At 35.4% G+C, this 12,786-nt stretch overlaps 1 protein-coding gene and 1 long non-coding RNA gene across 2 annotated transcripts; both read left to right on the plus strand.

Moving 5' to 3' along the window:
* Positions 1-7,605: 7,605 nt before the first annotated feature.
* LOC113278783 (aspartic proteinase CDR1-like) lies at positions 7,606-9,036 on the plus strand. The gene has a single exon (XM_026527531.1). The coding sequence runs from the start codon at positions 7,606-7,608 to the stop codon at positions 9,034-9,036; it is 1,431 nt and encodes a 476-aa protein (XP_026383316.1).
* Positions 9,037-9,750: 714 nt separating this feature from the next.
* LOC113277280 lies at positions 9,751-10,743 on the plus strand. Its single transcript, XR_003324834.1, has 4 exons — positions 9,751-10,016; positions 10,130-10,211; positions 10,310-10,385; positions 10,688-10,743. It is a non-coding gene; the product is annotated as an uncharacterized LOC113277280 (long non-coding RNA).
* Positions 10,744-12,786: the final 2,043 nt, after the last annotated feature.

A 12,786-nucleotide genomic window follows, 5' to 3' on the forward strand; every position in this document is an offset into this window, starting at 1 on the left:
CTCTTAGCGTAAGGTCCACTTTCTAGTGTTGTTTCTATACGTGATTGCTCCACAGAATCCCTCTACAAGGTTTCACGTTTTCTACTTGTGTAGGGGTTATTCAACAATTACATGGATATGCTAACCCTTACTAGCTTTAGATTAATCAATAAAATGATTTAGTTGGCCACCTAGAACAATCAATCAATCAATCATAATATTTACTGGTAGTAGAAACAAACGATAATCATATGAAGAAATTAAAATATATTCATATATTAAATAAAATCAAGTTCACAACTTAGAATTCATCAATAAATAGGTGTTTAGTTACTCATGGATGTAGAAACATCCATGATATACATATGAGAAAAGTTTAGAGATATCGTTAAGAACCGTTCCAAAACCCTAGCTTTGGCTCCGTGTGATGTTTTCTTCTCTCCAAGACTTACAATTTCGTGACCTCTTGATGATGTTTCATTCATGACATAATGCCTCTTTTTATAGGTTTACACTGCTTGGACTTCAAGTATTTAGTTCGGTTCAAGAACCCGATCCGAAAATACGAAGTAACGACCCCAAACATAACCTTAGGCCTTCACAATTATGCATACCCGTTTGCATACTTTTTAAGTATGCGTACCGGTATGCGTACCTCAAGCATAAATTTTCGGAATTAAGTATGCGTACCCGTTTGCGTACTTGGTTGTCTTTGGTTTTGGATAAAAAGATTGATTTGGCCACAACTTCTTCGTACGAACATGGAATGACCTCATTCTTTTTGCATTCTTAACAAAATTTCGCTTCAATTGATACTTATTCCATGATGTGTGTGCGTGTGTGATTCAATTGGTTCCGGTTAAGAAAAACTATTGTTATCTTACTTTATTGTGTGGTATCAATTGTTTAGGCTTACAAAATTTCAGTACAATTGATGTGGTGTGTGATTCAATTGGTTCCGGTTAAGAAAAACTATTGTTATCTTGCTTTTGCATGGCATCAATTGTTTAGGCTTACAAAATTTCGGTGCAATTGCGGTGCTTTTAATGTCTATGTTGTTTCAATTGCTTCCGGTTGAGGTGAATAATTATGCAAGTTGATTTATTTTGGTTTGTATGAATTATTTATGTCTTAACGAAATAAATTGTGTACGTGATGAGTTGTTTAGTCCAATTCGATTCCGGATAAGACAAACTAAGTTAATTCTGATCTTAGTTAGACTTACCGAAGTGAGGTTTCAGTTATTCAAGTCTAATCGAATTCCTTAACAAGAAATGCTAGTTAACTAACCTAGTACTTGTCTTGTTTAAAATTGAAAGGTCTAAGTTTATGGATAACTAGAACCTGATGAGAAAAATAGAGTTTATCTTTATTTTGGTCTTATCGAATTAAGCGGTTGTTTTTTAACAATCGGTTCAGCAAAGGGACTAAAGTGTTTAGTTGTTTTTTGGTATGCTAAACTAAATTGGAAAAACTATTTCGGACAATTGTTTCCTTGGTAACATATCAAAATAAAACTACTTGTAGTTTCGGTTTTGATATTGGTTATCAGAACATGATGTGTGGAACCCTCGTGCCTAACTCTACAGGTTTGCAAGTCTATTTTGAGATTTGTAAGATTCTTTTCGTGTTTTCCTTTATTTTTTTCGTTTCTTTGTCATTTTTGTGACAAAAAGGGGGAGAAATATATGGAGTAAACAAGCGATATTGGCATTGATTTTATATTGATTGGTATCGCTAAGGAAAAGAACAAAGGTGCTTGAACGTTTATCTAACGAAAGAGTGAAAACACAGACTAAGGGGGAGTAACATGTCATATGAATTGGTATAAAAAAGACGTACGGATTGAATATCTACCTATCTTCCTTAGGGGGAATAATAGCTTTGTTATTATAATGTCAACAACGGCATTTTCAAGGATCGAATGTAAGCTGTTTTACTGTGTAGTTGAATCGGGAATCAAGGGGATGTGTAATGAATTCTTGTAATTTGTTTATCTATATGATGTAAGAGTTTTGTCACTAAAATTGACAAAGGGGGAGATTGTTAGAGCATTGCTCGGTTGAATCCACCAAGCGTTGGTATGTCAAGTTTGGTTGTCATTTTAGTGAATCAAAAATCATGTTAAGAGTCGCTTGATTATCTACTAGAGTCAACTTCGTATAGGTTAGCTTGAAAGTATTAGGATATGAGGCATTACAAGTATTGCGAAGTCTTGAAGATGTGAAGAAGCAAGGAGCTACAACGACAACAATCATACTTCCACTTGAGGTTAGTGATATTTGGCTTGAACTGTTTTATTCCCTAACATATCTTTCAAGTCGTGCATATTGAAAACATAACTGCGAAGCATATTTGAACTCTAGATAGACATAGTATTAAAGAATACAATACGAGGTTTATTGCTTAACCATTAAACTTTGTAGATAAGACATCGCAATAATCATTTGAATGCTATTGTGATTATGTATGGGTATGAGGTGAGGATTTCATCTTAGGGAACAATGTTTACATGTTTTCTAAGGAAGTAAGTTCATAAACTTGTTTGTGGACCGAAAAGGAAATTTCCAGGTGTTATTGGTTTTGTTATTCATTGCATATCTTATGAACAACCAATATGTGTGATTGAGTATAACAGCTCACAACTTGTTTGTGTTCTTAGTAGAACTATTCACAAAGGCCTGACTTATGTATTGGTATAACTTTTGTTAGTAAAACCGATCTTAAGTAATCATCTGAGATGGTATGATCAGGTTTGTGTGTCTGACCAAATATGGGAGAGGGGAATCGATCCTAGTAAGAGGTGCAATACAATCACAAGAGGAACCGATCCTTGTATGGGGTGCAGCAAGGTTTTAAAGCAGAAAAGGGAACCGATCCTATGGACATGTGCAACACGTTTTTAGGAAAAGGGGAACTGATCCTATGGACATGTGCAACACATATAAGTTGGATACCATATATATGTGGGGAACCGATACTAGTACCTAGTCAACCTAATTTTGGGAAGCTAGTATGACTATGCACAATACTTAGGGTTGCATAAGAACCGGTTAGAAGGACCTGTACCGGCATGGAACCGAAATTACCGAACCCAAACCGAACCGGATTAACCGGGACAGAAGATTAAAAACCGGAGTTGACCGGTACAGGGACCGGTTCTAGGGGGAGGACCGGCCTATACCGGCTTGAAAGTCCCGGTTAGTATGAGACGTTTTTGTATAAATCTATATCAACCATCCATTCTAGGTATGGTATAAGAGATAAGGGTGAAGTCTCGATCTGTTTCTCTTTCACTCTCACTTTTCTTCTTCATTTTTTCTTATCTGCAGAGCAGCGGCTGCTCTTAATTTGTCATTTTCTTCATTTTGATGATAAAATCAACCCATGAAGATTGAATCTCTATCTTCATCAAAGAAGAATAAGAAACCCAATCCCAGAAAACCATTAGCAGACGTTAATTTATCATCTTCTTCATCTTCTACTTCTGCTAGTATTGTTTCAATTGAAGCTTCATCAGAACGGTTATGAAAGTAACGATATAGGTATGATTCAATCAAGGTAAATCAGTAAATCACTCATATTTTGTTTGATGAACTATGGATTCTCCATAATTAATTGCATGTTTAGTTTAATTCTTTTAATTGCATGATTGAATCTGTGTTAGGGTTTTATTTGAGATGGATTTGGGTTTATATGCAGATTAATTTTTCATCAAATTAATTTGTATAGCTATAAATTGACTTAGGATTTTTTATTAATTTCAGGTTTGATATTAGGGTTTGATAAATTGTCGATGGACTCGTTGTTGATAAATAGAATTGGTGGTGATTAAATGGGTTGAGGACGAGATTCGTTTTTGAAGAATTACATGGAGGTTTTTGCTGAGTTGAGCAAGGAGATGGTAGAGAATTTGAGGGTTCTGTGAGGAACAAGAAGGTGATGTTTGGAAGAAGCGATGGATGATTGATGCCCTAAGATGAAGAAGAAATTAGGGTAAGAAGGAATTAGGGTTAAGGTTAGAATGAAATGTATTTGAGTGAAGTATTTTAGTTTAGAAATTATGTGATTTTTAGTTTTGAATTAGTGATGTATTTTAATTTTGAACTTCTGCAACTTTTTTTTTGGAGAGCAATTGTGCTACTTCTACTTTTATATCAAAATTTCAGGTGAAAACCCCGGTACCGGCTTGTACCGGACCGGTACCGGAGGTACAGGTACAACACCAGGTACAAGTATAGGTACCGGTCCTCAAAAGAAGGTACCGGTCAACACCAAGTACATAGATCGGTTCCATAAGAGAACCGGGCCGTACCGGACTATGTGCAGCCCTAATAGTACTCACATGGAGGTAGAACCGAAACTTGTTTTGGTAGAACCGATAAACCCATGATTATGATTGAATGTTGGTTTGATCAATCACACAGTTCTTGAAAGTCAGATGAACCAATTCTAAACTTGTTTGGAAGTGTGGCAAATCGATTTCAAGGTTGTAAGTGTGAAAGAGAACTTACAAAGTAAGGATGTCGACATACTTTGAACACGTGATGTGAATGTTTATTTCTTTAATTGTTCAAAGATATTCCTTAAAGGCTAAGAGAAGAGAATCCCAGGATCTAAACATAAGTAAGTTAAGAATCTTTTAATTAAGGTTATTAATTTCATTTTGAAGGGAAATTCCAGAATTAGTAATGTGCATTTACTAATTAGATTTTTCGAGAGATTTCGATCATTATTTTTGGACAGAGCATTTCCAGGAATTATGAAAACCGAATTTGTGCTTTAATGAGTATCTTGAGAATATTATCGGTTTTAGAAATTCCTTGGTGTCCAAACTTCCTTGTATATAAATACTTGAAGTTTGCCTTTCTAGCAAACTAATCCTTCGTAACAACAGACTTCCTCTTTTGTTGTTGTTACTGATATAGCCGCCTATTCAGAGAGGAGAGTAACCTAATTAGGCGAAATCTCTTGTGTCCGCTCAGTTTAAAGTCTTCTTTAGGATTGAGAAGCTCTAGCGTGTACTGTAGGAGGGAAACTAGATAATTGCGGTTTATCTTTTGTTTTTGATTGACTAATGGTGGTTGAAATCTGATTGCACCTAGTTTTTTTTTTTTTTTTGAGAATCTTCTATTCTGATATAAGATTCACTTAAACTACTTCAGAGTTTCGACAGGGATCTTTAGACTGTTGTGAGTTCTAAAGACGATCTTGTGATAATCCATCGTTGACAGACTCCGTTCTGTGCGTGATTGATCACAAGAGATTCAAGTGATTGTGTGCAGGTTGAAGATTTAAGAAGATTTGAAGACAAAGAAGATATTGAAGATCTGACTTGGGTTTTATAATCTTTGGTGTGCACAATACTTGTTTCAGTAAAATAGGATCCAATTAATAATCGGTTTATCCTTGTGGTAGATTGGATTGATTAATTGAGTAGATCGGCATCAACACAATTCTTTGTATTAAGAGTGTTGTTGGCTTAATCTTAACGATTACTTTGGTAATTGAACATAAGATAGATCTAAGGACCTGACCAAGGAGTTTATGTTAAGATAAACGGAAGAGCCTTTGTCCGACTCATATCACTTGGTTGAATAGAGTTGATACCAAACAAATTTGTTGTTCCTTTAATGTTTGGAATACGAACCAAAGGAATTGTTCCAAGTACGTGACTTATTTATAAGTTGGAGGCGTGCGAATACAGACATAACTAGGTGAACTATAGGGTTATTTACTTAGTCTCAACTATTCGAAGTTAGGTGTAATTTTGTATAGCGGCTTAATCCTGAGAGTATTCAATTCTAGACAAGGTCCCGGGTTTTTTATGCATTTACGGTTTCCTCGTTAACAAAATCTTGATGTGTCATTTACTTTATATTTCCGCATTATAATTGTTTTATTATAACTAAAGTAAATGGCACAAACGTTAATTCCTATTTACTTGATAAGCAATCCTATTGTGTTTGGTTAAGTCCGAACCTTTGTATCAAGTAAACATAATTCATTATTGTATTGTCTCGATCTCGTATCCATAGACTATCACCCAAAGAGTGAACTGATTAGTTGTATTGTATCGACTCAGTCCGTAGACAATCACTTTCGGAGAAAGGACTTATAGGTAGGAAATTTTTTAGCTTGAGGTATATTTGGGTACCCTCGCCTTTTCATGAAATTTAATCCTTAAAGAAAAGAGAAAGAACAAAGTCTCTCAAAATATTACCTACTTATGAGAGATTTTTTTTAGCCATTTATGGCATGTTTTGTAATAAAAGTCTCTACAAGTCTCTCAAAACCATAAGTCATTGATTTCAAACTCCAAATCCAATAATAGAGAGTTTTGAAGACTTTTAGAAAGTCAGGATATAATAACAGAGATTTTTTGAGAGTTTGAAGAACTTTGTACTGACAAGAAAGAGAATTTACAAGTATCTAATAGGGGGTTAGTCAATTGAGATATGTGGAGATATTGAAAGAATTTTAGAGACTTCTAAAATCTCTTGTCATTCAAGAAAGAGTTCTTCAAAATATCAAATATTTTTTGTTATTGGATCGTGGCTTTCTAAAAATCTTCAGAATTCTCTGTTATTGGATTTGAAATTTGAAATCAATGATTTATGATTTTGAGAGACTTGTAGAGACTTTTATCACACAACATATCATAAATGGCTAAAAAAAGTCTCTCCTAAGTAGGTGATATTTGGAGAGACTTTGTTCATTCTCATTTCTTTAAAGATTAAATATCAAAATATTAAAAACAATACCTAAATAAGCTACAATTAAATTCATAAAAAATGAAAGAAAAAAATTGTTGTCTTCCAAAACTCAATAAGTTTATTAGAGATTCAAATCCATTATGTTCGTCTTGTTCTGATTTATTGGAAAAATTGTTACAATTTTTGTTAGCCATGCATGGACTAAAGTAAGCTGAAATTGTTTGTCTCATGTGTGTAAGCTGAAATTCATATATGTTTTATTGTCTCAATAAACCACCATAATTCCTTGAAAATCATTAAGAGAGTCTCTTAAAATCTCTAAACTCACGGAGAGTCACCCAAAATCTCCTGCATAAAAAGTATCTGAATATCTCTACTAACCCCAATTGACTAACCCCAATTGACTAACCCCCTGTAAAATTATTTCAATATCTCCACAAATTTCAATTGACTAACCCTTTGTAAAGATTTTGTAAAATTTATGACAAATTAATAAAAGGTACGAAAACACATAATGTCGACGTGCAAAATCCTTATTTGGAGAAAAGGTTTTTTACTTTCTTGAAAAATATGAAATAAATACTAAGATTTTGTAAAATTCATGAAAATTTAGCAAAAGATACGGAAACACTCGTAATTTTGGCATGCGAAATCCTTTTTGGAACAAACGTTATTAACTTTCTCAATAAATATGAAATAAATACTCAGATTTTGTAAACTTGATGAAAAATTATTGGAAGATACGAAAACGCTCTTAATGACATGCAAAATATTTATTAGGAGAAAGGTTTTTAACTTTCTTAAGAAATCTTGATATCTTAAGGTTTGCTTGGTCTCTAATATTTTATTAGATAAACTGAAGTTGAAAATTGGAGTAGTAATGTTCACTAAAGTTATTTTATTCAAAAAAATGGGGAGAACTCTTTTCATGTTGCTTCTAACGATTATTCATGTATCACTACTAATAAACTCAGTTATTGCGGTTAATCTAAACAAAGGGTTTAGTTTGAAGATGATTCATAGAGACTCCAAAGAATCACCTGTATATCCAGGCGACCATTTAACAAGAGAAGAAAGGCTTCAAAGACTCCTTGAACAAACTAAATCCAAAGCACGTTACATCGAGTCACAAATATTATTCCATAGCAAGGCAACACGCTCCATGAATCCTGAATCTACACGTTTTCCTGTAGTTTACGAACCTAGAATGTATTATGTTGCAAAAGTTGGTTTAGGTACGTTTCCTGGTAGACGACAATCATTCATAAATTACTATTTAATGATTGATACAGGTAGTGATCAGACATGGATTCAATGTGAAGGTGCTACTAAATTTTTCGCTCAAAATATGCCACTTTATCCTTGGAGTTCGTCAACTACATATCGTCCTATTCCTTGTAATACGCATCCTCTTTGCAAGGGAGATAAGTGCAATGTTGATGGTCAATGCACTTATGCATCGCTCTATTTGGCTGGTGGGAACACATCTGGTATTGTTGCTGAAGAAAAATTCACTTCAAGAACTAGTACCGGTGAACTTGAAAGTATTAAGTTGCGTATGGGTTGCGGATTCCTCCAAAAAAATTTCACTACTATCGGTAATAATCATTTGTATGGAAAACCTGATCTTATTGCGGGAATACTCGGTTTAGGATCGGGACAATGGTCTTTTATAAATCAATTAGGTGCTGCTGGACAAGGTAAATTTTCCTATTGCTTAGAGACATTTAACCCGAATATTGAGGGATCAGATACATATTTAAGGTTTGGTGCAGATGCGACTATTGGAGGTATGGGTCAAAAAGTACTTACAACTCCTATTGTTGTGCCTGAGTTTGAAACTTCATTATATTACTTAAACCTAGAAGATATTAGTGTAGGGGATAAAAGAGTAGGATTTCCTAGAGGTACTTTTAAAGTCAACACTCAAGGAAAAGGCGGCACTATCATAGATTCTGGTGCTCCAATGTCCGTGATGTTCAAAGATCATTTTGATAGAGTTGCAGATTTGGTAAAGTCACATTTTGACAATCTCGGGATTGAATATGTTGGTCCCCACCAATATTTTGATGTTTGTTTCCGCCTACGGGGAAGATTTGATATTACCAACTATCCTTCAATAACACTTCATTTTCAACAAGCCGACTATGTAATTCCAGATTATAAAGCTAATTTTATAATATTCAATAATGACATAGTTTGTCTAGGCATTTACCGAGATAATATCTATACAGTAGCTTTTGCTTTAGGAGCGATGCAACAAGCTAATAAAAGGATTTTGTATAATATTATGGATCGATCACTCTCATTTGCTACAGAGTATTGTGAATTAGGTTCATGAATAAATTCATTTCGTATTTAATTAATAAATTATTTATTTTAATTCTTTGAGTTATTAAAAAAACATGTCATTTGAATCTTTGAAGATCGAGACTTATTAAGAAAGTATATTAATCAGATCCTTGGAAATCAAGACATTTGTTAGGAAAATACTTATGGTGGGTTTGGTGATAAGGTGTCAAACTCACAAAAGATATATTGCTTACTTTTTTTTTTACACTAATAAGTAGCAAAAAGATAAGAAGGTTTGCTCCTACGGGAGAGCTGAGTTAAAGTTGTTGATTCAAATTTTGGTATGAAACTAATTCAAAACTACGAAAATAATACTTGCACAAACGATGAGAATTATTAAGGGGTCTTTCTCCACTAGTAAACATGAATTCAATCAATTTTACAAGCATAATCTTCTTCAAAATACGTTTACCAACAATCTTAGACAAGTTATAAGTTTAACAAGTCCAATAAACTCCCACTACACCAAATATGGGTTTCAGCAACTCAAATTCGCAACAGAAATGTAGTTGTTGCGAGTTGTGAATTGTTGTTGCTAAATATTCGCAACTTTTTTTCACGCATGCCACTTATGCGTGTGGCGGCATAAACCTGAAAACAGTTCACATTTTTCAATCATGCAAATTTCGCATGTGCCAAACCACTTTTTATTCTTAGAAAATATCTCAATCATTATCCTCACAACCACTCGTTCACCCTCTCAGACAGAAGAAGAAAAATACCCCGCAATTTAAATTATGCGGTTCACTCCACGACTACAATCTTGAGCACAAGACCATGTCACTATACCATCCTACCTTTTTCTTCTTCTTCTTAGATCAGTTCTTTGTAAAACTTTATCTCTTGTTTAATCTCAACAGATGATAACCTAGATCCAGTATGTTTATTTTTAATCTAGGGTTTCAATCATAAAGATGACCAAGAGATTTCTTTGATTAATCTATAGAAGGATCAAAATTTAAAAATATGGTAATGAATCCCTTTCACTAGTTTTTGGGTTTTTTCCTAAGAGAAATAGAAATAGAGATTTAATTCGTGTATGTTATATGTTAATAATTTATTTTTCCTTTGATTTTGCTAAGTGAGAAGAAAGCAAATCCAGGATTTGGTTTTACTTATTTCGGCTGATTTGATTTGGGGATTTAGGGCAGTTATTTCAAATAGGTAATTATTTTTTCCTTCCTTTTATTTCTTTATAATAGTTAAGATATTAGGGTTTTAGGTTTCCGATTCTCATGCCTCTTTTGATTCTTTTTGTTAAGAATTCACCGATGTATAGGTTTTCATATCGGCAGATGATAATGATCAAGGATACCATTTGTATCATCAATCGTTAATGTAAGTTTGAGTTCCACCTTAATTTTGCTATTTTTCTGAATAAGTAAAGACTTTTTGTAAATTTTGTCTGCATTAGACCCCAAGGGTTTGGCCGAACATCTCTCAGTACTGGCATACATAATGAATCGCTTGATCTATTTTTGGTGTGGATTTCTGATGAGTGCCAAATATTGTATATATTTATCCCTTTTTGTTGGCATTTAACTCATCTTTTGTGCATTAATTCTACATTTTATCCCATATTCTGTATTTTCATTGTTTTCAAGAATAAATATTCTTATTAATTAATTTTGCATTTTTAGGTAATAAATAAAGTCTGGATGACTTGCGGAGCAAAAAGAGCAGAAAAGTAGTGAAAAGCCGGGAGAAATCACGCAAGGAAACCGCGAAGAATGGTGCGCACAACCTCATTTTCTACACACAAAAACGCCTCCGTTCTCAGCCATCAGATCAGTTCTCAGAAGCATCCGACGGTCGCTCCTTCATAGAGCATCAAAATCTGAAGTCTCTGCCAAGCACCACAGCGCTGAAATTCCAAGCCTTCAGATTAGATGGTAGTTGAATCCAACGGCTGCTCCCTTGCTGTTCATCAAAGTTTGATATCTCCGCCTTACACTACAGCACCTAACCTAATCTAGCACCGTTCGTTTCGTTGTATCCCTTCATCCGACGGTCGCTCCTCGCTTGCCTCCGCATCACCGTCCGATCTACCTACCAGCTCCACATCTCACGGCTTAGTCTTGCTGTGCATCAAACTCTCTACACTTGCCTCACACCCAAGTGTCGAACACCCTAGACCTCAAGCCAAACAGACCCTATCCCTAAAAATATCGATCTCTCCTCCCTCTTCTCCCCCATTCCTCTGCAGAAAACCCACGTCCGCCACCGTACACTACCACCAACTCTCCACCTGCTCAACCACCGAAACCCCTATCACTCTAACATGCCTCTCACTTCTTTTCACTGTTTTCCCCTAGTCTAGGGTTTTGAAAATAGAGAAAAAGCATTGATAGACATGGTAGAGAATTAGGTGAAGCTAGAAAAGAAATCAAGGCATGGGAAAGGCACCAGGAGAGTGAGAGGAAGAATGGGTCGAGTTTAATTTGATGTTGCTACATCAAATTAGGTAAAAAAATCAAACCCTAGTCTACTGTTAATTTGGGAATTTTTTTTGGGTAGAACCCTAATTGTGTCTGTGGGTATAAATAGCCTTGTGGGTGTGATGTAAAAACTTTATGCTTGGATTAGCCGGCGTCCAGGACTTTCATGTCCTGTTAATGTGTTTTTTTTCTCTTCAGTTTTGTGCTGTTTCATGCACTTTTCATGTTCTGTTAATGTTGTTTTTTAGTTCAATTTTATGTTAATTTTCAATTTCAGTTCAATTTCATTTATTTTCATATCCTGTTAATGTTCCTGTTAAATGTGCATAATCCTGTTAGTATCCTGTTTAGGTTTAATTCCATGTTAGTTCACTGTTAATGTTAGTTTAAATGCTCACTGTTAGGATTAATTCACTGTCATGTAATGTTAGTTTGATGGAATGCTAGGCTAGAAGCCTTTGAAGCACTGAATTGATTGAGTAATGGAAGAAATCAGTGCTCATAGCAAGCTGATTATCTTGCCATTCCATTTTTGTATGCTTAGGTTGCACTGATTTGATTGAGCATTGGGAGAAACTAGTGCTCACTAGTGACAATGAGCAAGCTAGTTCTCTTCCCACTCTAGATGAATGCCTTAGTTTTGCTCCATTTCAGTTTCACTATCATCCCTGCCCTTGGCTTAGGCCTTGGTTCTTCTTGCATTGTCTTCATTGCTTTGTTTTGCCCTGTTGTTGCCTCTCTTGCACTTGCCTTGCACTGCTGCTGTGCACTTGCCTTGCTGCATTGCACTGCTGCATTGCACTGTTTTCTTCCCCTGCTGCTACTTCTTATCCTGTTAACTGCCTTTTTTCTTCTTGGCCTTGTGCTGCTGTGCACTGCTTGTGCAGCTGCTGCTGCAAACCCATCTGCCCTGCACTGCACTGTGCACTTGCAGTGCTGCTGCTTCCATCTTTGCCTTGTGCTGCTGCTGGTGCCTTCTCTGTGTTGCCTCTGCTGTTGTTGCTGCTGCTGCTGTTGTTGCTGCCAAGCCTGCAGCCAAGCAAAAGCCCATCAGTCCAGTTCAAGGCCTAGTTCTCAGTTCTAAGCCCACTGTCTATTGTTTGTACAACTGAGCCCAAGCCTAAGTTTAAGACCAAAGCCCAAGTTCATTATTAAGGCCCAATCCAATTCAGGCTTAACCCAAAAGCCTAATTCAGAGACTAACTGAGCCCAAGCTCAGTTCATTCTATTGTTATCAAACCCATTAGTGCTCAAAGCCCAATTTAAGCCAAAAGGCTTCATAGCCCAATAGCAACTAGAAC

Source organism: Papaver somniferum, chromosome 5 (genome assembly GCF_003573695.1).
Source record: "Papaver somniferum cultivar HN1 chromosome 5, ASM357369v1, whole genome shotgun sequence".
Taxonomy (NCBI): domain Eukaryota; kingdom Viridiplantae; phylum Streptophyta; class Magnoliopsida; order Ranunculales; family Papaveraceae; genus Papaver; species Papaver somniferum.